Here is a 27,217-nt window from a genome sequence, read left to right as displayed (position 1 = left end):
CGTAACAAACCGGAATTTTTGCGTCGATATGTGACAATGGATAGAACATGGATCCATCACTTCACTCCGGAATCAAAACGATCGTCATCTGAGTGGACAGAAACTGGTGAACCTCGTCCAAAGCGAAAACAATCCGAAAGCGCAACAATCGGCTGGAAAAGTTATGGCCTCGGTATTTTGGGATGCGCGTGGTGTAATACAAGGTCTGCCATCTAACATTTTTTTTTTGAACTAGCGGTTATTTCGACGTTGGTAACCTTAATGTCACTTCTGATTTGACAGAAACTTAGTTTTATCCTTCCGCTGAACGAAAATGGTTGTGTATACGCTTGAGGAACGCGTGAAAATAGAGCAGATTTACTTTGAAACTGGGCTTGCGATCAGCTTGAAGAAGACGCCGATTTTTGCCAAAAAATCTCGGATGAGGCACATTTTTATGTCGGCGGGTATGTTAATAAGCAAAATTGTCGCATCTGGGGGACGGAAAACCCGCACGTTATCATGGAGAAGTCAATGCATCCTCAGAGAGTGACGGTTTGGTGCGGATTTTGGTCGGGCGGCATCATTGGGTCATTTTTCTTCGAAAATGAGGCAGGAGCCGCCGCCACGGTCAATAGCGAGGGCTACCGTGCCATGATTAGCGATTGGTTCTTCCCGTTACTTGAAGAGGAAGACTTGGACACCATTTGGTTCCATCCAACAAGACGGAGCTCCGTGCCACACAGCCAACGCTACGATCGATCTTCTGCGCACTGTCTTCGAAGATCGAATTATCAGTCGAAATTCGGATGTCATTTGGCCGCCTCGGAGCTGTGATTTGACGCCGTTAGACTATTATCTTTGGGAGGCTGTCAAAGATAAGTGTTATGTGGATAAGCCAGAGACAATTCAAGCCTTGAAGGACAACATTCGTGCAGCCATAGCTGAAATAAAGCTGCATACAATCGAAAATGTACTAAAAAACTGGACCGACCAGGCGGCCATTTGAATGAAATTATATTCCACAATTAACCGGAAGGATTGAACTTTAATATGAAAAAAAATTTGAAATCGGATGAACCGTTTGTATTTTATTGCATGTTTAAAAAAAAGTTACACGGCGGACCCTGTATTTATCGACTATCTAGAAAAAGGAAATACCATTACCTGTGAATATTATATAGCGTCATTGGAGCGTTTGAAGGCTGAAATTGCAAATTAACGACCGCATATGGCATTGAAAAAGATGTTGCTTCATCAAGACAACGCACCGTGTCACAAGTCAATCAAAACAATGGCAAAACTACATGAATTGAACTTCGAATTGCTCCCACATCCACCGAATTCGCCAGATTTGGCTCCCAGTGACTACTGGCTGTTCGCAGACCTGAGAAAAAAATGCTCGCCGGTAAGAAATATCGCATGAATGAAGAGGTTATCGCTGAAACTGAAGCCTATTTCGAGGCAAAAGATAAATCGTTCTACAAAAGTGGTATTGAAATGTTAGAGCGGCGTTGGAATAATTGCGTTGCTCTTAATGGAGATTACGTTGATGAAAAAAATTAATTTTGAACCAGAAAAATCGTGTTCTCTTTGTTCGACCCGGGACTTTCCAGCTCATGTGTTACGATTGTCTGATAGGAAATGATAGCATTGCTCACGAATCGTCATATAAAATTTACGATAAGGGACGCGAACGGATTGAACTCACCACCACCTCTTTTATTATAATTTTCGTATAGAATATAGAAACGAAAAATAGAGTATAGAAACGAAAAATAACGTTTATAGCGGCTCAAATCTAAGTTGTTTCTATCTAGTGTACACCTCCAAAAATGGAAAAGTAAGGTAAGTTTTAATATAAAAGAAATAGAATGGACTTTGTTTAAGAAGAAGCAAAAATTTTACGTTTGTCAAATCGAAATTTTGGTTTTTTGTTTTCAAAGATTCTCATTTTTTTTCATTCTGTCAAAATGATTAACGAGAACTTGGCTTAGCATTTATTATGCAGAGTGGCAATTCGATTAACGATCCAAATTTCCAGGTTTTTCCTGGTTTGCGAGTTTAATAGGTTTCGTACACCATGGATATTTCTTTTAATAACAGAGAAACACTTCTGTTTGACTTATCATTTAAGAATGAATCTTTTATTTAAATCAATCACTTATTTATATCCTATCCTATCCTAACTTAGCTAAGTGAGTTTTACAGTATGGATTACTAAAAATCCGGGAGAAGGAGTTAGAACGCGCAGCGTAAATCTGATTTAACCAATGGCGTTCGTAGTAACGTCTCGGCCATTGTATGATTTGAGTAGGAGAGAGTGAGTAATGTTTCTAGACAAGTGTGCGAGTGTGATACAGAGAGGAGAGGGTGAGAGTAGTCAGGTTAAACTCTCGTGAGTGTCGGTTCGAGTCAGTGTGTTTTCCTGGATTACTGTAATTCTAGGTCATGTCGTATGGTACTTGATTGAGAGAGGTGTGGGACATGAAGAAAAGGGAAATGACATAGCTGTTTTTGTTTTTTGGTTACATAACGATTTGAAACGTGACGCTGACGCTTCCTTATTCATTGTTGTCGTATGGTCGCAGTGTTTTCGTTGAGTCGAAGTAAGTGCTGACACTTTAATTGCTTCATGTAGGTGAAGTTTATATTTCAAGTGGGTTTCTGGGTTTTCATGTCATGTTTCTAGGTTTTCGTATCGGGGTGATTTTTATGGGTTTTTGTTAGGTGCATGTGATCTGGGTAGTGTTAGAGATTTAATGCCAATGTCTCATATTACACGAGAGCTACATTTTAGCTTTAAACAGTCGTCGCTTGTCCAAGAAAGAACCTCAAAATAGACCCGATAGTTGAGTCTTGAAATATTTTTCGAGTATCTCGAGGTATAAATAGGAAATATTTATACTTACTGGTGTATATAAGAAAGACTAAAAGTCTGTTTTAGTCAGTTCAGACTAGAATTCAGGTCCAGAATCCAGATCTAAAATTCAGTTGCTCGTCTGGAACCCAAGGCCAAAGCCAGGTTCCAAAATCCAGTTCCAGAATTCTTGAACTGGAACTAAATTTCACCGGATTTTGGAACTGAAAATTTGAAATAGAGATCTGGATCTAGATTCTTCCGGAACTAAATTTTGTTAATGAATTCTAGATTTGGATCGGTATTATGAAACTGAATTCTGGAACTAAAAATGACACTCAGACTAGACTTCAGTTTCAAAATTCAGTTGTATTATCAGAATTCAGTTCTAAAAAACATTCCGGAATTGTTTCAGAATTTAGTTCCAAAACGCAGGTCTAAAATCTGGGTCCAAAAACTGAATTTAGGGACTAGACACAGAAGTTTTTTCCTTAAATTCCGGATTTGGATTCCGAAACTGAATTCTGGAATTCCGAAATTGAAAATTCAGAGGTCAATGCTAGAATTAAAGTTCAAAATTCAGTGCCGAACTAGAATCCTGGACTCGAATTCAATTCAAAAATTCAATTCAAGAACACAGGTTCAGTGATCAGTTCAACAATCCAGAGCCAGAATTCAGTTCTGGGACTCAGTTTCAGAATTCAGTTCCCCAATTCAAGTTCAGAATTCAGTTCCAGAATCTAGTATGAAAACTGAGTTCTAGAATTCAGATCAAGAATCTAGTTCTAGCTTTCGGCTTCGAAAACCGATTCCATAATTTCAGGTCTCGAATTAAGATTCTTTAACATTAAAAAACTGAGACATCCATTTTATTCGTATTCACGTCATCCGGTTATGTCTCTCACATTATGCACCCGCCTTTTTCTTAATAAGGTTCTTAGTGCTAAGCATCTCTCTTTCTCTTGTAATAACCAGCAAAATGTACGAGTTTTTCATAGTAAACTCTTCGCTGGTTTCTAGCCAGTTTTAATTCCAAGTAGCCCAACTAGTTTACCGTCTCTGAGAAATCCTTATACAATTTATCGGCTTCTAATAGATCAGCAATGACACGTTGAATATTGGTCCCAAAGCATCAATCGTTCCTGGTTTATCCACATAAACCAGTGAATTCACGTATCCCCACAAAAAAATGAACGAGTAGCTTCAAATCACACGAACGCGGAGGCCAATTCTCGAAATAATGTTCAATAGGTCGATTATTTCGGCCGCAGTATGCCAAGTGGCACCATTTTGTTGAAACTACATTTCGACATTTTGTTGACAAACATAAGGAGTGTATCGAAAATAAACTATCCACAAATTTTTCTTTCAAATTATGATAAAAAAACAATGTTTTATTCAAACTAAAAATTGATCCTCTATTGTATGAGGCTAAACTTGAGCATAATGAAAACTGAATGAAATTTAAATTATTCCTTCACGAATGTTCGAACTTTTGATTGAACGCTCTTCATCAAGTTCCGGACAAGTGTTGCATCGCATTTTTTGACGCTTGAGCCCAGATTTTTTGAACTCCCAGCCTGCCTTACCAGGCTTCTTGAAGACCCTCTTCACGATTGCCCAGTAACGTTCGATGGGTCGAAGCTGAGGGCAAATTGGGTGGATTGATATTTTTCTCAACGAAACTTATACCTTTTTCCGCAAGCCAATCAAGAGTGGTTTTGTCATAGTGACCCTACGCTAAATCCGGCCAAAAAAGTGTAGGTGTACTATGCTTCTTATGTAAAGTCAGCTACCTCTTCTGGAGACACTCAGATTTATAGATTTCTTCATTTATAGTTCCGGTAGTGTCAAAATAGTTGACTTCAAACCACAGGAACATATTGCTTGCCATACCTTTCGACCGAATTTCTCCACTTGAATCGACCTGTCCGCATCGCTCACATCCTCCTCAACGACAACAGTAAAGTATTGTGGACCTGGAAGAGTTTTTGAGTCCTCCTATACAGAAGTCTCATCGTCCATCAAAACGCATGCATCCGGACACTGCAAAAGACGCGAATACAATTTCCGGGCCCTTGTTGCTGCTCACTTCTTCTGTTCTACACTTTGTTTCGAGATTTTCTGCTTCTTGTAGGTCTTCAGGTGATTTCGCCTCTTGATACGCTTGATCATTCCGACACTAGTTCCAGCTTTTTTGGACAAATCACGTATTGACATTGATTTGTTCTTCATGATTAAAGATACCACTCTCTGGTTCAGTTTCGGATTGGAAGAACCGGGTTTTCTGCCTCTTCCTGGTAGCTCATCCGAAGAATAGTGTTCCCCAAACTGTTAATGATGGTTTTAACACTGACATGATGAATTCTAAACCGCTTTGCCAATTTTCGCATAGTAATACCCTTCTCACTAAGCCATGTGTCCAGAAAACGCAGAATTTCAACCGCACAAACAAGTATACAAACGAAAGCTGACAGCCAAACGCACAGCATGCTGTGATCTGAGCCATCACAAATACATGCGTACAACACAAATGTATGTGGATAGCTTATTTTCGATACACTCCTTAGGTTCAAGTGAAAGGTACTGTGGGCCCATATAAAATTTCTGAATCGACCCCAAATCCGACATCCGGTTCCGGCGGGTAAAGTTTTTTGAACATTTCATACCACCACTTAAATCGGCGAAACAAACGACGGAAAAAATGTATAAACTACGATGTACGATATCTCCGGTCGGTAGATAGTAATCATTTGCTCAAAAAATGGAACTCACTCACTCTTCTCAGAGATGTCAGAAAAATATTGATTTTTTTACGGATTCAACAAAAATTTTACACTGTCGTTTGAAGTACGATTCCAAAATCGTATAAAACCTTCTGAATTTGAATGAAAACTGATGAAGTTTTGTACGTCATGTTGGTAGGTTAAACTAGTGGTTGTCAAAAGGTGAGATAACTAAGTCCTCAAAAGTTCCTATCTCATGATATAATGACATTTGGTTAATAGAACTGTGTCCACTGGGTGCTATCGTCTTATGCGTTAGTAGCAGAATGAGAGAGTGCGAATTCTGTTTTTAATATAATGTTTATTATATATATAGTTATTAATATTATTATTGTCATTTTTATATTTATATAGTTATTAATAATATTATTGTCATTTTTATATTTATTATTATTATTATCTTAGTTTTGTTGTCATTGATAATATTGTTTTTATTGAGTGGATATTTTTTCAGTTTATTTATTCGAAAATATCACTGATTGTGGGAAAATTACTGTTGTACGAGTGATTTTCCCAAAATCAGTCAAATTTTTATAGGATTTGTCATTCGCCGACTATTTTAAATGTTACTATCACTTCAATACCCGGTTGAATCAATCTCTCCGTTGTTCATGCTAAGTAGGGGAGACTGGGGCAAAACCGTAAGTTTTTAGTATTTTTTTTCGAATGTTATCTTTACTTCAATTGTAAAAAGAAATATCACAGAAAAAATATGCTCGAAAATTGTTCAATACTGCTGTTATAGCAGTAAGTCGATCTATCGAACAGAGACAGAATCTTTCACTCTAACTAATGGTTTTCGTATACGAGATGACTACCGGAGTTGAGATGAATGGGAGATTTTGTGATTACATCTCGAAACAATCATGATATGACCTTTTTCCGAAGCGTAATTTTCTTACCATTTTACCCGCCCTACGACACTTTTTTGGCACCTTTCCAAGCCATTTCTGACAATTCTTCCTTCAAGTTTTGCACTGCCTCCTTGATGATTTCTCGTCCGTACATCTGTAGATGTAAAGGGCTGGCCATAAAAGACGTCACGCTTTTTTGACGATTTTTGACTCCCCATCCCCCCTTTGTCTCAAATTGACACAGAAGCAAAGAACCACCACCTCTGCTGTTCTCTATGTTTTCATTGTACTCCGACCAAGCTCATAATGCTCTACCAATAGCTTACTTATGTGACATGCAAACCTTGTGGTTCGTTCATGACACCTTGCATGCCACGACACATCGTAACATACAGTTTTCAACTCCAAACCATTTGTACGCGACACGCCGTAATGGCAACTTGCAACGCATTCGAACAACCACAACTCTGGGCCAAAGGCGTATTCTGTTTGTTGGTCCTACAAAGTTTAATGCACTTCCTCTTGACATACAACAAATCAACATCCGTACCATATTTAGATCTAGATTGAAGCACTACTTTAGACAAAGACTGAATGAAATTTTTATACAATAAGCGTAAAGTTTAAACAATCGTAATCTATCTGTATATCAATGTTAGTTAAACGTCAACAGTATTATATTATTCAATGTTAGATATTAAACGTGGATCCCTTAAAAGGAAACTTATTTCCACTGGGATTCCACAACAATAAATTAGTTAATTGCACATCTTAGAATAAATTGTTTTAATCTCAGTTCTTCTTGTTTTTCTTTGTTAGTATTAAAATTTTGCCAGAGCTAATGAACTGAGATTAGTTGCGTCCATTACCAGGGGGCTCCATATATGATCAAGATAAGACATGACATGATCTACGTCTGAAATCATTGATCTCCCGCCCTTTTTCAAACGGAGTACAATTGAATAAACTGCATCAGAATCAGTTAAAAGAAATTCTTATGATATACTATTATCAATGCTAGAAAATCAAATTACTGAAAAAATTGTCAGTGCATAACTTAAGTTAAACCGTTTGAAGGCATCTTTTTCTTTTTTACTCATATTAGGCAAAATTTATTAATTTCGCTAATTTACTCGCTCCTCCGTGCACTTTTGCTGATCACAACAGAAATGATTTCCTGCATCATCCATTTCCGAATTTACAAGAAGAAGTTTTTACATCAAGAAATACACGTTTTCCTATAGAATGTAAACGTTTATTGTGAAGATTTTTTCAGGAAATAGGGCAAAGCAGTAATATAATTAGGTGTTTCAAAAATGCGCTCATTGAAAATATTGGACGGCAGATTCCAAAAACGTCCCCCCCTTCCCCCTGTCACAAAATGTCACGTTTTATGAGACACCCCCCTCTCCCTTGCGGCGTGACGTCTTTTATGGACAGCCCCTAAGTTTGAGAACAATAAAAGCAGTTTTTGTGAATCAAAAAAGTACAAAATGGTGAACATATCGAGTGTCTCCAGAGGCCTGTTTCAAATAAAGTTGTCCCCTCGATAATACGGTTTCGTTTGAAGTTGAACTCTGATACATCCAAATGATATGTTAAATTGATCAGAAGACTTTTCTCAAGTGCGTGTTTTGGCGACATATAAACATACAACCATAAGAACAAACAAAACGGAGTTCCTTTTTGATTCGTGATTCGATTCCCCCATAGATCTAATCTTCCTAGCAGACGACAAATGTTTTTCGAAAACTATTATTGCGTTGGTGACTTTCGGATAGGACACTTTCGAAGAATTGATAAGTCCATATTTCGCTCGTGGATTATGAAAATCCAAACTACTCGCATTCCAAGTTGGCGAACTTAAAGTGCGAGTAGCTCGAATTTCTACAATGCTCGAGTCGAATTTTGACTTAATGTTTGGGGTTTGAGCGGTTAATGGAGTGAACTTTTCGATTTATACGTCTTCAAAAAGAGCGGTGTGCATGTTTTTTTTATATGCACGAAAAAAGAAAGCTACTCAAGTTGAAGTTAATTAATTTTCAATCGCTCACATATTTTATTTGGCAAATGGCGTAGATCTGTTTCAATGTTCGTAATCAGATCTTGACACCTAAAATTCCCAAATTAACACAAAATGCTGATTTTAAAATCAATTCTCAGACATGGCGGGATATAAACGATGAACAATGTTACACACCCAGCCTATTCTTATTCCAAAATTTCTTGGATCTAAAAGTTTTACACATTGGTATTGCATCTTCTACGCATTAGTTTCCTCTACGCCCATACGCTGTCAAACAATTCCAATAATATCACCTTTTACCAAAAATAAATATCATGGACGAATGGAGAATGTCAAATAAAATACCACATCGGAAACACACATATTTACCACAGGAAAGTGTTTTCTATCGAGTATCGGTTTGTAGGAAATTTAAATATTTCATCACCCCGTCGTCCCTCGGGCGGTAAATGAATGCCGCGGACCATCGAGTTCGGACACTGTAACAAGTTGTGGCTTGCGACAATCGTTTTTTTTTCATCGTAACATTGAATCGAGCCGTGTTGCTATTTGTGTTGTAGGACTTAACCATCCCGGGAACGTTTATTAAACTGATAAGTATCTAACGTTTAAAATTCATAGGAAATGTTTCTTCCCGGGAATATTTGAACTGACACCTTTCGAACACCGTCCCACTCCTACTTAAATTTTTAAACCACCGTTTATTTTCTCTGGCCTCCGAGCTCTGGATGCAGTTAAATAAACATGACAGTTTGGCGAGTTCCGGAGGGCACAACCGGTCGTTAGTGGTGACCACAAACGAGGTTAATTGAACGCTGATGGTGTTATTACCGGACAGGAAGTACTTACGGTTTGATTACATGTTTTTTTTCCTCCTGTTCCTCTGTATGAAAGGACACCGTTCCGAACCAGAACCGGGCGCGCTAGTTGACTCGCAGGCCATTATATTTTCCTGGTCCATTATAAAGTTTTCCATTAGAAATTTGTCGTTCTTCGGTTACCCAATACCCATTGATTTGACATTTCCCGGGCAGAGTGGACCAGAACATAAATCACTGCCGGGAACGTTCGTGTGCTCATGAATGCCTATGCATAAATCTGACAAATCTTTCGACGGACTGTTTCCCAAAAGCCATCGTCAGTCAGTTTTCCGAAGATTTTCTGACGGTTTCTCGAACGACGGGGACGGGGGTACCCTCGTTGGTTCTCGAGAAAGTCTTTCACATCCCACACCAGAGTGGAGTCCACCCACCATCACAGCATTCGTTGCGAGAGACAGGTGCTAGAGCAAAGTTCATAAATCAAACGTCAGAAGCATTAGGATGATTACGCTTTGATCTGTGCGGGTGGCCAAATAGCGCTGCTGCATGCGCACACGGACGTACGAGGACTCACAATCCATAAACGGTGCGAGGTGAAACGAGTCAACCAATAAAGCCCGGTATTTATGGGCTGTACGAGTGATATTTCGTATTCGACCGGTTAGAGCGTGGTGAGGGGACGGCGGAGAGGTGTTGTTCTGCCCCGGTTCAAACATTTATGACGTGTGATATAGGTAGTCTGTTGTCGGGGGAGATAGGGAGCGGGAGAGAGACAGTGTTGGGATTAGTTACCAGCATGGGGTGATCGGAATATTCGTCTTGAGGGTGGAGCAACATTATGCGTGAGAAAAACATTTTCGTTTGGCGGGTTTCGTTTTTTCTAGTCAACATACAGATTTACGCATTTCTGGTCAAACTTGTTTGAAGTTTGGTAAGATTTTCCAAACAGTCACTCGACAACACAACAATTTATCTAGTTTCCAAAATAAACATAACATACAGGCTTAACCATTTGCATTCTTCTTCGAAGTGTCACCGCTTAACTAGAGCCCAGCACTTCTCTGTTTGGCCAAGCTCTGAACAGTTTTGTGGATTGATTGTTTTTGGCACGTATTTGACCTTTTGTACGTTATACCGTTCCATGATGGATTTTCGCATAGTGACAAGAGGCCAAATTAGGCCAAAACAAAGCATGGTAAATGGTAGCAGACGCTTTCGCAGACATTTTTTCGTCTATACATCCTTGTTAATAGTGCCGATGGGAACGAAACCTTTCGATTTTTGCCCACAACTACATACGGCCTGCCAAATCAAATATTTCTTCGGAGATTTGGGCACATACTTTGTCCGCAAATGCTCTGTATCGACGTTTCTTTGCATTGCGATAAAAAAGCCAAACTCGGAAACTGTTCACAAAGGAATTTACAAAACTAGCTTACTATCTGATACAAAGAGCGACTCTATTCAATTGAGGATTGCATAGATTTTTATCGGAATTTGCTTATGAATGTTACATTACATCTGATGGTTCTGTATTTGTGAGTCTGTTTACCTCATTTTATACTAATTTTCAGAATTTTATCTTGAATCCTTTGAAGCATTTTCTTCCTAGTTGAACAAATCTTAACCATTTTGTCTATAGTCTTACTATTAAAAAGTATTTCGACAAAAAAATAATATCATGAATAATTAAAAAAAACACTTAAAAGAAGTTTTTCTAAAATTTATCTTGACAAGCTTTTTTTGCTAAATGGTTATAGTCAAAAAATAGAACATTCTACAAAAATTTATTATATTAGTGGTTGTCCCACAATCAGTCAAACATTCGAATCAAAATACTGGAAAAAATCGATTGTAAAAATATTATGTCGATTTTTTAAATTGATGAAATTTTCTCCCAAGATTGATAATTGTGTTCTACACCAATTGTCCTGCAACATGGGCACTTATAAGTAAGAAAAACGTATTTCTAACAAAAACTTTCTTGTTCAAATTGATTTTTTCCAGTGTGTTTTTATCGAAAACTAAACTGAATTGAAAATCATAAGCATCCAAGGATCTAACAAAACTCAATTTGCGAGTGGATTTTACTAGCCATTTACCCGATATTTGCGAAAATTATCAAACTGGGCAAGGAAAAATTTTAGCTAGAAAAACCTTTTCCTTGATAGTTCCTATCTTGAAATATGGGTGGGGAACATACATATCTAGTTTGGGGCACAATTTCATCAAAATCGAAATATTTTTTTTTTTGTAAATTGAGATAAAATTATTGAAATCGATTTTTTTTTCATTGACTCAATTTAGAATTTTTTCAATATTTTTATTAGAAAGTTTAACTGATTTTGGAACAATCTCCACCATTTTAAAAATGGTAAAATAAAAGTTTTACCCTTCTAAAAAGACATTCTAACACATGAACTGAAAAATCCCGGGCCTAACAAAGTGAACACGATTTTTTTATTTCAAAATTAACATTATTCATCAAAGTAATCTCCATCAAGAGCAACGCAATCGTTCCAGCAAAGCTCGACAGGCTTCAATTTAGCGATTCCTTTCTCAACTGGATTGAATCATACCTGACTGGTTTGCGACTGCGTTACTCCATTATTCATCGTGAGCTCCGGCTTTCCTCAGGGAAGCCATCTAGGACCGTTCATATTTCTGCTATATCTAAATGATTTGAATTGTTTTTTTTTAATATTTTTATTCAGGCCTATTTGCGTACAAGCTTTACGTGGCCGAATTAGTCGATTTTTTGGATAAAAAATTTTTTGAAGTGGATCTCGTTGTCACTCTTTTTCTAGGAGGAGAGGAGCTTTCATTTCCCTTCTGCGAAGGTTGAGGGGCACTTTGTTCGTGGCTCGTCTCGTCATCCATTGCCGCATCGGTGGTTTTGTTAGTGATTTCCGTCTTCTTTTCGTTTTCCTTGTTGTTCGCAGTCTTGAGCTTGTTGCTGGTTGCTGTAGATGCGCCTTGTTGTACATTGGTTGCAGTTGCTGGTTGGTTTGATGGTGAAACATGAGTACTGCCCTCACTAGTTTCCGTTGTTGAACGGTTGACCTTGTCTTTGGTTGAAGATGTCCTTTTCGCAGTTCCAATGCAAGGTTTACCGTAGTGTGCAGGTTGTTCACAAAACTGACATGTAACCAGCTGATTTTCATAGGTAATCTGCGTTTTACACGGATGTGTCCCACCTTGACCACAAATGATGTAAGATGGAATTGCCAGTGACGTCTCTTCCTCATGCGCACCTCGTGCCTTGCACAACCGGTCAAATCGATGGAATTGACTGCATCCCCAGCCGCACTCAATTGTTTTTTAGATTCTCCATTTGTTCAATGATACCTGTTTGGATGGTACCAATATAAAATAATGAACAACTTTGCCGTGTAAGTGTCTTTGCAGTGCACTTGAGTTACTGCATAGATTCAGGAAGAGAATAAATTACTCAGCTCAGCTCTAAGATTTGATGTTTTCTGTCACGTTTGGCTCCGTGAGAACTTGTATGCACATCTTCAGGAAAGGTTTCAGTAGTTTATGCTTATGGTAGTTGAAAACAAATTGCTGTCTCAGTTGCAACTTTGAAACGGTTCAATTGATAAAGTTATCGACGTACAGAGGACCGAATTATTTTATTGTATCATGGAACGTTTAATAAAAAATCCCATCCAAAAGTATATCGTTATTTTATTGTATTGAAAAACACAAGTGAATCTCCATTTCTCAATGTTTTAGTTTTCACTTACAACGAACTGTTACATACCACATAAACAGTGCAGAACCTATGAATTTTGTCACGAGTCGCCACGGGGAATTGCCTTACGTAGTTGCATACGTACCACTCGCACGGCATTCCGGATACCGGGGAAAAAATTCCGCCATACTTCCCTTTCGATGGAAAGGATTTCACCGTACTGCGACATATTCTCCCGAACGAACTTATCGCTGGCCTGCAGGGGAAGGTCATGCACGCGTACTTCTATGCATCTCTTTCACGTTTAAACACAATGTACACACAGTTAGACGCCTTGTTGAATTGAATCTCACTTATATTATTAGCATCTAGACGCATTCGTTCTTTAAGTAAAATTTTAATTTCTGGTCTAAGTGCTGCTGGTCTAATTTTGCAACACTTGAAATCTATACAAATTGAATTTGGTTTTTTAGGCCAAGTTTCAGGCTTTGTTAACTCGTATTTGCCCATTTTTACACTCTATTGTTCACTGCACTGTATTGTCTTTGTTTCTGTGGTTTCGACCGTAAACACGAACTGAGAGTGTCTGACTGGTTGGCGACTGCGTTACTCCATTATTCATCGTGAGCTCCGGCTTTCCTCGGGGGAGCCAACTAGGACCGTTCATATTTCTACTATATCTAAACGATCTGAATTGTTCGATGCAATGTATGACGCTATCTTTTGCCGACGATTTCAAGCTGTTTCATCTCATAAAAATTCAAAAAGACTCAGGTTTCTTGCAGACACAGTTGAAATTACTTTCGGTTTGGTGCAACGATAACAGAATGGTACCGAACGCCTCTGGATCCTCTCCCTTATCTCCGTTTCTCGTAAACGAACCACGATCGTGTATGATTACACTATTTCACAAGCGGTACTAAAACGGGAGACATCAATCAAGGATCTAGGAGTGTTATTAGATTCAAAATTAGTTTCAAAGGTCACATAGAATATATCCTCAAGATGCTAGGTTTCATCTATCGCATTCCAAAAAATTTCAATAACACATACTGCCTGAAATCATTATAATGCGCTCCAGTTCGCTCTACACTGGAGTATGCTATTGTTGTTTGGAGGCGCCATATTACCAAACTGAAAGGCTGCTTTTGGCGTCCTCTGCCGTGGAGAGATTCATTGAATCTTCTGAGCTACGACTTTCAATGAAGGCTCATGTACCTCGATTTGCCATTTGTCCGTGGACTCAATCCAATCTCGAATTGATTGTATTCTATAACAGCGATGTGTTGACATTCATCGGCGCAATTTGCGGTTTAATCCGTTTTTCGGAATTCCTCGTGCTAGAACCAACTATGGAGTTAATGAACCGTTTTTCAATATTTGTTCTGATGAATTTGATTTGAATTTATTTCGTAACACCATTCAACACCGTCTTTTCCGAATCTTTTCTCGCTACTTTTATTAAGATAATTAGTCTTTATTAATAATTGTTAGTTAGCTTTGTAGCTTTAATAAGGGTAGTTTAGGATTTGGTTATGTATCATTTGGACAAATGTAATCTGTTGATACAAAAGATGAGAATGTTTTATGCCTAGTGGAGAAGGAGATCGAAAAATTCTAATTCAATAATAAATATACTGTTTCGACATACTGTTTTGGTTTGAAAAACTTTAAAGAAAAGACCTGTCAGTTTCTTTGAACATTTTTGTGATTTACATAGTAGATTAATCGAGTCTAGTAATTGGAAATAGAGAAAGGGAAATTCCTACAATTGTCGCCTTTCACGACATGAAAGCTGGAGCCTAGTGAATATATACTAAACAATATTTTTTCCGTCGGATGCCACACGGCTCCCGGAGTGGATCCGTCCGAAAAAGAATCCATCTTCTAGTGGACACCAGCCCCTTCTCAATGAGTATTTCAATTGTTAGGACATTAATTTCAAAATCAAAATAAATTAACCCTGTAGCTTTATAGCATGCATTAAAAGTAAGCACTACTGACCGTTATGTAATTCGGATGACATACCTAGTTACGTAAGCACAAACACTTCCGGTCGTATAGCGAAACATATCACATGCAACTACCGGAAAATAGATCTATCATTGTTTGGGCGTACTACAAAAGAGGACTGCATTTTCCATGTTTCGTTCGTCCCTAATGACTCTTCCTAGTTTATCCACTGGTCGACTCCGACGACTCGTACCGTCCTTCCTTCCCTTCCTTCCACGGAAAAATACCAAGCGGTCCGGTTAAACTGCACTAAATTCCACACACTTTCCTGGGTTCGCTTTGTCGAACAATAGGTAAAGTAATTGTTAATTATGTGTGTTCAACAGTTGTACCACTCACTGGTCATTTGAACTTCTCCGGGCTTTCCGTTTTTCAGGTGGCTGCTATCAGACGGAGAAATACTTCTAATGGATTGCACTCACTTCGGAACGGCATAATCGACATTTTAACTGGTTTTGTTGTACACACACATGATAGTAGCAGTTTTGTGATGTTGGGGGGATATTAAATATTACATGAGCTGACCTGTACTTTAGTTTTCCATAAGAATGCTTAGTCCGTTTCCGGTGCCAAGTAGGGGGCAAAGTATGGGAAATTCGGAAAGGGTTAAATGGTCATTTTCACATGCAGCTTCAGAGACCACACCAGGAAAAGCATTTCGAATAATAGATGATAATTGTTTTGTGTGGGAAGTGTTATTTGTGTTGGCGTGTTTTAAACACAGAGGAAGGTATCAAACTTTAAATTACAGAATTTCTTGCTCTCCCCAAGGCTAGCTAGCATGTGTTCCGGAACCAGCGTTTCTTCAAACATTGAATTTCATCGATTTTTCATTAAAGATTATAAAAAGCGAGTAGCAAGCAAACTACCACTGGAAGACGACGACGACGACAGCCATAAGCGTATTAAAAACCACCACTTTTCAAAGCCACAAAACCGCTACCTCGGCTTCATTCTCCCCCCCTCTTCCTCTCAACCTATCCCAAGCCACCTTAATTTTCGACCGCAACCTTCTCGTCATCTTCGGATTTTTACACACCCAGGACGATGATGCCGTCAGAGAGAGGAGTTTCATCCCGCTCTCGCACTCGAGCGAAGGGAAAATGAATTAACGAACAAAGCCCTTCTTCACTTCCCTGTAGTAATACCGAAAACAACAGAACACAAGCCGTCAGGACATTCGCGATAATGAGTAAACGTGGAGGACGAAAAAGCCGTTCCGACCGCACTCGATCCCCCCCACTTTTCCCGCGTGCATTGAAGCGTTCAAGAAAGATATCTTTTCGAAAGTGAGCGAGTTATAAAATAAACTTCTTCGACAAGTTTGCCATCAACGATGTCGCGTTGGGTTCCACACCAATACAGTCGCTCAGTCTGTGACTTAGTCATAACAAAAAGATCCACTCTCACATACACACACACACACGCGCGCTCGTATAGCTTTTGTATGTGCCAAATTTTCCGAAGACACTCGATGTAAGGCCGATGGCCCAGAATTCAACGCTCCGCTGCCTCCACCACCGCGCAGCGTTGGTCGTCGAAAACTTTTGTCCCACGCGAGTCTACTCATTATCCAACTTCACTCGGAAGTTGCTGTCCACGGTGGGACCTGCGACGGAAAGTTGCGACGAGTTGAGGTTTTACGTGGCCTAGTTTCAGTCCAACAGTCTCGCATACATACATACTCACGCACTCACTCGGATGGGCCTCGACCGGGAGAACGGAAGATGGGACGAACCCACCAGCCAGACTCCGGAGAGGAATAAATTAAAAATTAAAAACCCACACAAGTTTTCGACACAAAACTTTAATCCGGACGAGGCGGATGAAGTGCGGCAGTGGCGTGGCGACGCCGACTGCCGAGAGTTTTCAACACAAAAAAAAAACTTTTCTTTTCCGAGACAGTTTCCATCACTTTCAGTCACATGGTCCGATGGGAAAATCGATAGCGAGTTGATTGTTGCTTGTCTTCTCGCTTTTCGGGAAAGTTAAAGTAAAATAACTGGCTGATAATTAGAATTTAAGAAAGTCGGTGATGCCACTCACAACTTCTTGATTCAGTTGAAATAGATAGGGCTTCTTCATGTCACTTGGAGATTTCAGATCACGGACCTTCGAGTTAATATATATTTAGTTGAACAAATTTACGAGTTAGATAGAGCCCTTTTTCAGTTTTAATTTAGTTGAGTTCGAAGAATATTCGCTATTGCTTGAGCAAATTCGAATTCGTTTCAACAGTAATTTTTTGAAAACTGATGATTTGGCAAGGAATTTGTAGCTCTAAACCAAACTTATCATAAAAAAAATCGAATTATTTTAGATCAATTATCAATTTTCACATACTCGATTAAAATGAATATTTGCACACGTCTTCAGTATGACAAACCATTTATTTTACACGAATGTTGAGGTCAGTAACTGTTAATTGTTCAAAAATGGTGTTGGAGGAGAAGTTCTAGAACACCGATGGAGCACTGTGAAAAGTATAAGTAAATTTATCGCATTTGACCTATGAAATCATTTTCTAGTGATTTTAGTTGGGAAATTATGTTCTTGTTAAATATTGATTTTTTTCATCAAAAACGATATACGATATACGCTCTCAGAAATTTGTAATATTTGGCTTCGAAAACTATTAGACCCTTATATTTTTAATTTTGCCAGTGGCGTCTCGTCTTCATGTGCATCTCGTGCACTGCACAACCGGTCAAATTCAGTGAAGTTATTTTTAAAATTTTCAATTTATTCGATGAAAGGAGGACGGATGGTACCGAATAAAAAATACTGAGCGATTTTGTCCATAGCAATCCAACAAAATTTCAAGTATTTCTTGTCACTGTGTAGTGTATTTTTGCCTTGCACATGAGTTACTGCATAGATTCAAGAAAAGATCGAATTACTCAGCTCAGTTATAAGATTTGTTGTTCTCTCTGTCACGTTTAGCTCTGTGAGAACTTGTATGCATACCTTCAGGAAGGGCTTCAGTCGCTTATGCTTATGGTAGTTGAAAACAAATTGTTGTCTCAGTTGCAACGTCAAAACGGTTTTATTGATGAAATTATTAACAGATTTGCTCGATGTGTAGAGCGCCAAATGCTTCTATTGTGTCGATGAAATGACATAAGTTTAATAAAAAAAATCCCATCTGAAAGTATATCAACATTTCATTGCATTGGAAAACACAAACGAATATTTATTTCTCAATCGTTATCTCTTATGGACAACGAGCTGTTACAATTGATTTCATACCACATAAGCAGTGCACAACCCGTAAATGTCGTCACGAGACGCCACTGAATTTTGCCATTAGGGTGACCATTTTCATGCCAGGGTGAACCAAAAAATCGATTTTCTAAATTTTTTTTTAAACTGGTTTTACTTCAAAATTCATAACTTGGTAACCACTGAATAGATTTTTTCAATTTCATTACATATTGACTAGAAATGTCAATAGTTTCTAGAAAAAATGCTTGAATTGATAAAATTGGAGTTTTGTGGTTGATAACGTCAATTATATACGTTTTTAGTGGTTTAGGGCGCTACATGTTTTTTTTTAAATTTTTTTTAAATATAGATCTTTTTCTACACAACATATCAGAAAATTATCTGAAAATAAAATGAAATTTTATGGTTTGTCGTGCTGAAGATGTGTCCGAAACCGTGTTGGGAAAAATTCAAAACTTCTAAAATAGCGACTGAAATTTTTCACAAGTGATTTTTGGACAAAAAAAAATCATCGATCAGAAAACTCACTGCAGAAAAGTTCAGTACTGATTTCTTGAGAACGCGATCCTCACTGAAACTCCTCTTCCATCATATAAAGCGCGTTGTATGCTCATAAACTTACAAACACTCGAAGAACGCCGCAAAGCTACAATGCTCTATTTTATCAACGACATTATTTCTCAACGGGTACAATCTGAATCATTGCTTTCACAACTAAAATTTTATGCTCCTAGTCGTCATCTCAGAAGTCGTCAAATACTATCGGAAAAAAAATAAAACAAATTATGCCAAAAATAGTCCTGTTAATCAAATGATGCGCTTTTATAACACCACTTAAACTGCCAAAAAATCGATCTAACTATGTCCAGGAAATAAATGAAAGAAAAATTGAAACCAAATCGTAGAAATAATGTATAGCATATAAGAAACCATTGTAACATTTTTTTTTGTCTGTAGTCTACATTTGATTGACGAATAAATAAATAAATAATCCATAATAAAAGCAGCAATTGCTGTGATTAATAATAGAATGATAATAAAAACATTGATGAAAGCAATCACAAATCATGTTATGCCGCTGATTAAAAATTTTTAGCCAATTTAGCTTGAATAACGTAGCAGAAGTAACAGGAGCGCAGACTACAGTTATGTCAATTCAAACGCACTATTCAAACGCTGCGCCTACCGTATGTTCGTCACATGCTGACAATGCTGCGTTCCTGTTACTTCTGTGAAATCGCTACCACTAAAAATCATTTGTGAACTTCGAGGTTCAGAGTTTCGTGGGTGCTTGTTTCATGAAAGAAAATATTGGAAATGATTTTTTGTCTCTGAATTTTTTTTTAAAGAAATCTCTTGAACTGATTTTTTCACGAGTGATAGTTATATGAACTTTTTCTGATCATGATTTTTCCAACACTGGTCCAAAGTTTCCTCCAAAGTCGATTCTAATTTCGCCTCCTTTTCTGCTAATATTTTCTGAAATTGCTCTTTATAACTCGATGCACGATTGTAAACGACAGTCCTATCTTACTAGCGACATCTAGGACGAAGAGTTAGGGTTTCCTCTGGAAACAACTGATCACACAGAAAGAAAAGATGAAACTTACACGACATGTAAACCAATTGTACTATTAAACAGACATCAGTTGAAACGAAAATCTGATTTAAAACCATAATTGATGTAAATTTACATTGAAATGCATTTACTTTTTCATCGAACAAGACTGTATATTTACAAATCGCTTAGTTTTGTAATGTAACATTCCATTCAATTATCTGCTCCAAATATGTGCATGAAAATAAATGTAAATTCACAAAATATTTTTATCTGTGCACTCTTTCCGACGTTTTAGCGGTCTCCGGTCTGCAATATCCCCTAACCCAGCCATCCTGGTTGCCGACTAACATACTCCGACATAATTTATTGCGTTGGTGGTAGTTATCTACACTCTACGATTTTGGGTGAGTAGTATGGATTTTCGCGATACCAGAGCAAAATTTTGTCACGTACTTTCGATGCTATTTTCACAACTGATAGGGTAAAAAAGTTACCTTTGTAAAAACAACGTTTTTGGAAATATAAGCAAACCAAAATTTGTTTATGAATCTTTAAACAAAAAAGTACTGCCTTGGTATTACATTCCTTTTGCGCAATTTTGACCTTCTGTTTCAACAGACTTCGCAGCCGATTCATAGCGTACAGAATCACTGCATGGCTGGTGCTATGATTTTACTAAATAAAGCTGAACTCAGAACCTCGATTCTGATCCACCTGAGTTCTGAACTTAATTCCAGGTTTAGACTTCAGTTTCAGACTTTAAAACTAGATTACAGGTTCAGAATTAAAAACTATAACTCTGAAACTGAATCCTGGAGCTGGTTTCTTGACTAGATTTTGGAACTGAATTTAGTTAATTTTTTTTGGGACTCGAATGCTGAATTTCCAGTTCAGAATTTAAGATCAAAACTTAGGACATGAATTTAAAATCTGTATAATGGAACTAAATGCTCGGAACTCCAAAGCTGAATTTGACTTCTGAATTCCCGAACTCCGTTTCAGAATTCATTTCCTGAATTAAGAACCTGCACGCTGGACCTAAATTCGAAACTTAGATTTTGGAACCAAATTTAGTTCCTTTATTAAAGTTCGGATTTCAAATTTGGAACTCAGTTCTAGAACAAAACTCGGAACCTGAAAATTCGCTAAATGAGTTCAGTTCTCAATTCGAGAACTAAATTTATTACCTGAATTCTTGATCTAGATTGCGAACTTGAGTTTTGCAGCTGAATTCTAAGCCTCTCTCTTGAAACCAGTTCAAGAATTAAGTTCTGGCCCAGAATTTTAGCTCTGGCGTAGATTATTTAATGATGGGAAAAAAAAGACTTAACAGTTGTAAACGATAGATAAATTCCACAAATCGGTTCTTTCAAGAACTAAGCAAATATTCCTGAAGAATTATGCGACGTTTTGCCTCCATTGAGTATCTAAGTATACAAAAAAAACTATGGTAGAATATGTTTGTCGTCAATAACTCGTTCTTTAGTAAAGATGCGTGACAGTGCAAGTGAAGTGAAGTGAAGTAATAAAAGTAGCCAAATTTACACAACCTTATAATACGAACGATCATCTATATTGTGAAGTGTAAAAGAAGCATATCAGTTCTATTCGTATTCACGCCCTCCGGTTAGGTCTGTGACATTACCCACCCACGCTATTCTTCATTGCGAAAACTTCTGACACAACTTTGAGATAATAATCTCTGATAAAAAGTTATTCCGATTCCTTCGATTAGTTCCTGCTTTTGTGAACAGCGTTGTTACAGCGCTGCGTTTGTCGGTTATGTCACTTATACCATTACATCTCCGGATTTGTATTTTAGAGCATAGCAAATAAAGTTTGAACGTTGTTTGAAACACAGTACTAAAACAAAAAAGTAATCAATTTTCGGTTCGCATTTTTAGGAGGATTGAACCGAATTTTTTTTTGAACTCCTGCATGTTTCCAGCTGCCTTACCAGTCTTCTTGAAGACCCTCTTCACGATTGCCCAGTAATGTTCGATGGGTCGAAGCTGAGGGAAATTTGGTGGATTGATATTTTTCTCGACGAAATTTATACCTTTTTCCGCAAGCCAATTGAGAGTGGTTTTGGCATAGTGAGCCGACGCTAAATCCGACCAAAACAGAGGAGGGGTACTATGCGTCTTACATAAAGGTAGCAATCTCTTCTGGAGACGCTCAGATCGATAGATTTCTGCATTTATAGTTCCGGTAATGTAATAAATGGTTGACTTCAAACCACAGGAACATATTGCTTGCCATACCAGTATCTTTCGACCGAATTTCTCCAATTGAATCGACCTGTCCGCATCGCTCTCATCCTTCCCAACGACGACAGTAAAGTATGGTGGACCTGGAAGGGTTTTCGAGTCCTCCTTTACATAAGTCTCATCGTCCATCAAAACGCATGCATCCGAACACTGCAGAAGACGCGAATACAATATCTGGGCCCTTGTTGCTGCTCGCTTCTTCTGTTCTAAACTTTGTTTCAAGATTTTCTGCTTCTTGTAGGTCTTCCGGTGATTTCGCCTCTTGATACGCTGGATCATTCCGACACTCGTTTCTGCTTTTTTGGCTAAATCACGTATTGACATTGATTTGTTCTTCATGATTAGAGATACCACTTTCTGGTCCAGTTTTGGGTTGGAAGAACCGGGGTTTCTGCGTTTTCCGGGTAGCTCATCCAAAGAATAGTGTTTCCCAAACTTATTAATGATTAGTTTTTGCAATGACTGAGCGGAAATATATATTGGAGAAGCCAAGTGAAAGAAAAACTAACAGAAAAGATGAATTTTTGGAAAAAGATACGCTCAGAGACAGGACTCGAACCTGCGTTCTTATGCATTCCGTGCATACGCGCTACCATTTCGCCACTCTGATCTTGCTTTAGCCACACTAAAACTCGAAACAGACATAGTAGCCACGTACATCGAACATGGTCTACATCCTGGCCGTCACCCGACCGATACCTTACATCCAAACATCTTCTCTGTCCATCAAACACTAGTCCTCTCGCTTTATACCTATTTCTCCGATCAAGCATGTTACGTCAAACTAAAATTAATAAATCGTTAGTAATGATGGTTTTAACACTGGCATGATGAATTCCAAACCGCGTCGCCAATTTTCGCATAAAAATATCCTTCTCACTTAGCCATGTGTCCAGAACCTTAATTTTCACTTCCTTTTTAATACGCGACATTTTGAAAGCGCAGAATTTCAACCGCACAAACAAGTAAACAAACGAAAGCCGACAGCCAAACGCACAGCATGCTGTGATCTGAGCATAAAAGTCATCACAAATACATGCGTGCAACACAAATGTATGTGAATAGCTTATTTTTTACTCCTTACTGTCCGCCGGCAGATTGTTGTGGCCATTCAGGGGTTCAATAATTTTAAACCATTTTGAGCAACGAGCACATAATCATTTTCTTATTGTTACGTTTCGTCTTCGACCCATCAGTGCAGAGCAGTTTACATTTAACTGCTAATGCATACTTTGAACTTTGAACCGACAAGCAGACTTTGCTACCTTACATTTTTTTTTCGAACACAAAGACGTTAAGATTTCACAATAGGAAACAATAGACAGCAACGTTACCGCGGTTGCTAAATGGCTTCAATTTCGCTCTCTTTCCCTTTATTTTCAACTGCTGCTCCAGACAGGATACGACCTAATACGGTATGTAAATTTGATTTCGCATTATCCCTTCAAATTTAACTTTAAGCTAGCAGCAGACCAAATTCTTCTCAGCCTGCCTGCCTCGACACGACACAGCAGCCCTGAGAGATGGAGAAGCAACATCCGAGAACGAAGCAAAATTTCTACTTCTGCAGCTCTATAAGACGACCCCGGCACGACAGTCGATAGGGCACTCTAATAGGAAGATATTTACATCTAATTTACATACATAATAAGTGCACGGCCGGAGCAGCAGTAGCAACAGCAGCAGCCCTTTTTCAGCACTTCGAAACGGCTTTGACTTGATGTAGCTTTGGATCAGACATCAGTTTCCGGTTAAATGGGTGTAGGTGGATGAGACTGTTGTTATAATGACGTTAACCCCCTTGACGATTTACTGCGAGAGATCCTGAAAAAAAACAAGAGTTCTCTAAAATGTTTCAAAATGCCGTAGCACGATAATCACGTAAGCAGACAATATTGACTCAAATGCAGTCCCAGTAACAAATAACAATAAATCTCTACTCCTTCTGTTGACACAAATGAATTTGATTTGAAAAAACAAGCGCTGCTTGGTGCTACAAAGCAACTCCAATCCGATCCCGTATTTTCAATCGATCAGTGTCTGTTCAAAATGTTACACGTCAGGAATTTGACGATTGTCGTCGTCGTCGTTTGCGTAATCTTCCTGGGCTCGTTGGAAGCCAAATCAACCCAAAGGCCCAAAGTTCCACCGACGAAATCATCGAAAGCGGATACTGCCTTCACCAAACCCGATCCGAAAGCCGGTGCCAATGTGACCCGTTGGTACGAACAGGGACTTCCGGGGCTACCTATCGAGCACCAGTCGTACTACCAGTTCGATGTGATGCTTCCGGATCAGCGTCAGGCCAACTCGCTGCCGACTGCGACCTACCAGAGCCGGCTGTGGCCCGGCGGAATTGTTCCGTACGTGTTCGGCGATGAGTTTAGTGAGTGATTTTATTTTTTTTTCGGTCAGGAGAGAATGAATTTTAATCCGAATCAAATTTTGTCAATAGCCGAACTGGAGCTGTTCCTGTTCAGTCACGCTATCTGGCAGTTCAATACGCAAACGTGCGTTCGTTATGTACCGCGAACCAATCAGCCTTACTTCGTCACACTGGAACGGAAAGGAACCGGATGTTGGTCGTACACGGGCCGTTACACCAACAACAAATGGAACAAGATAAATCTGCAACCGCACTGTTTCTCCCAAGGGCCGGGAATGGTCATCCACGAGATGATGCATGCCGTCGGTTTCCATCACGAATTCATTCGGCCCGATCGGGACGAGTACATCTGGGTGAACAAAAGTGCGACCTTCAGCTGGCCGGCAGTGCAGAGTAACTTTGCCGTCAAATCGCCTGCCGAATCCGAAGTTTATGGTACTTCGTTCGACTACGGCAGTGTGATGATGTACTCGAGATTTGCCGCCGCTGGTGGCATGGATCCGACAATGGTCAATCTGGTAAGTTGCGTTGACGTTTGTGACGTTTGCCAAAAATATGCCTTATCACCCACCCAATTTCCACAGAAACCATGGGACTACGATTTCGGCAACCGCACGGGCTTCAGCTACAAAGATCTTATTAGACTGAACTACATGTACTGCAACGGTACCCAGTGGGACATCGCCGTCCGTAAGCCCTTCGAGCTACCCATTCCGCTGGAAAAAGGAGCAACATCGGTTCCGGAACGTCCAACACCGCCGGCCGTCATTCCGAATGAGGAGGCTACTCTCGGAGATCTTGTGTATTAAACCTGACTTTCATCAGGAGCTTCGAAGTTCGTACTTCGAACGATTGTAATTGTACGCCAATAAAATTAAAGGAATGCCACAAATCCCCGTTTTCTCGCACATATGAGGTCGCATTAGAGCAAAGGGGTGTTGCGAACTGGAGTCGCTCGCCCGCAAAAAGTAATCTCATTAATTCCATTGTCTGCTTCGCTGAAGGCGTTGAATAAATCCGACCGGTTTAGTTTTGCTTCGGCTGGCTTTTCCAACCCTACCCCATTCGGGGGGGGGGCAGAACGCGGGGGTGTTCTAATGGTTGTTGCCAAAACACGCACTTCTTTGATGGGGGCCCCCTTTAATTTTGCGGGTTGACTGGTTTAACTAGTTGAGATCGCCTTCCCGCCTTGTGTCGAATACCGTACAGAGGTGGTGAGAATGCAGATAAGACGGTGGAAAAACTTGGCAGCCTTCGGCGGCTTCCGGTAAAGTGCGAACGAAGGGCAATGGGGGCAGTGTAATACTGTATGCAGTATTGATTAAACAAAGTCTTCTTGGCGGCTCAAGAGAGTTGAGTCGGGTGGTGCTTGCAAAGTCCCATTTTAGGGCAGAATGTGGAATTAAGTGCAGACAGCTGGCAGTAATTACAGGCGACGGTGGGTTGTGTGTGTATGTAATTGTGTGAGCTGCGGAAATTATCTTACCCAAAACAACGGAAAGAACGGAAAACGGCCTGGCAGGGGTGTGGTTCGATTGTTCGAACTGCAGCGGGCGATGATTTGGAACGAAAATGTATGCTTTGTAATCACCAATTAAGGGTCATTTTTTGGTTTCATCTTCGACTTGTCAATGCAAAAACAGTTCGAATTGAACGACTAGTGCAACATAGTAACTCAACTTGAAACGTATGTAAAAAGTAATTTTTTTTTGTTGATCAATACTGCTGTTGACAAATCTAATTTTAACTTCGGTATGTCAACCGGGTCAGTTTTCTCTATCCGACTTCGAGTCGATTGTTCGAATTTCACTAACTCATTGAATCTAGTTTCCAGTGGAAAATGAAACTAAAGCTTGTCTACGACAAAATCTGGACGGATTAAATTTGGAATAGAACAAATTTGTATTTACGTTTTATTCGATTGAAAAATTATATTATAGCAGTTACTCAAAACTACGAACGTTACAGTTTACTTCAGCCATTAGGGTCTACGCAGACTTCACTGCATCCGATTCAGCTGCTTTTGTTCAAGATTTTCGAAATTTTGCTATAGTTGTAGCTTGTTGTTTACAGTGAGAGTTCTTTCTTCACAAGAGCTCGATTGATCGGGCTTTATACCATTCCAAAACTTCTTTGGCGCAGTGACTAGATGTCAAATCGGACCAGAATAGCAAGAGAGCTTCACGGCTTCGTCGAAATGGTAACAATCGTTTCTTTAGGCGTTATTCACGATATCTTTCCTTGCTTACCGTTCCAGTAATGATGAAGCGTTGGCCTTCTAGACCATTGCTGCATATTGCTTGTCAAACCAAATATTTTCTGTGAAGCTTGGACTATTTCTTCGTACTGAAATGTTCTGCTTAAGGTCTTTCAGGTACAGTTTTACCTTGAACTGCATCATACCTTGCGGGTGTTTGAAAGTATGTACGCACGAAAGTTGGAGGCATTTATATTTCCCTAGCTACAGTACGAGGGATCTGACCTCTTCTGCAATATTTGCTTCACCTTCGCGTCTTTCTGGTGGTCCAAAGATCCGTTTTTGTTCCGCTCCGATCCTTCATGGCTGTTGCCAAACGTGTATCGATCAATGTAAGTACGTTATGGATAGTGCTTGCAAGAAAACGAAACTTTTTTGTAAGTTTTCTTACTGACAAATCCGGATTTTCATAGCGACACATTGTTATTCACACTTGTTCTTCTTTCCACGCCATCTCCGATCAAAAAGTAGTATCACTTGAT

General features: G+C 39.1%; 1 protein-coding gene across 1 annotated transcript; it reads left to right on the top strand.

The window, feature by feature from the left end:
* The first annotated feature begins 21,313 nt into the window (after nucleotides 1-21,313).
* On the top strand, nucleotides 21,314-25,370 carry LOC131428450 (zinc metalloproteinase nas-4-like). Its single transcript, XM_058592410.1, has 6 exons — nucleotides 21,314-21,334; nucleotides 21,406-21,448; nucleotides 22,517-22,533; nucleotides 24,067-24,478; nucleotides 24,548-24,996; nucleotides 25,063-25,370. Exons 1-6 carry the CDS (start codon nucleotides 21,314-21,316, stop codon nucleotides 25,285-25,287), a joined length of 1,167 nt encoding a protein of 388 aa, XP_058448393.1. The 3' UTR covers nucleotides 25,288-25,370.
* Nucleotides 25,371-27,217: the final 1,847 nt, after the last annotated feature.

Source organism: Malaya genurostris, chromosome 1, assembly GCF_030247185.1.
Source record: "Malaya genurostris strain Urasoe2022 chromosome 1, Malgen_1.1, whole genome shotgun sequence".
Lineage (NCBI taxonomy): Eukaryota > Metazoa > Arthropoda > Insecta > Diptera > Culicidae > Malaya > Malaya genurostris.
Note: the sequence above shows the minus strand (reverse complement) of the source record. Positions and strands in the feature narration are given on the sequence as shown.

Bases quoted from the DNA above. Each gene is read 5' to 3' on its own strand.
- LOC131428450 (XM_058592410.1), top strand. From the start codon at position 21,314: ATGCGTGACAGTGCAAGTGAA. The intron at 21,335-21,405 runs GTGAAGTGAAGT...TATATTGTGAAG, and splicing joins TGCGTGACAGTGCAAGTGAA to TGTAAAAGAAGCATATCAGT. The intron at 24,479-24,547 runs GTGAGTGATTTT...TTTTGTCAATAG, and splicing joins CGTGTTCGGCGATGAGTTTA to CCGAACTGGAGCTGTTCCTG.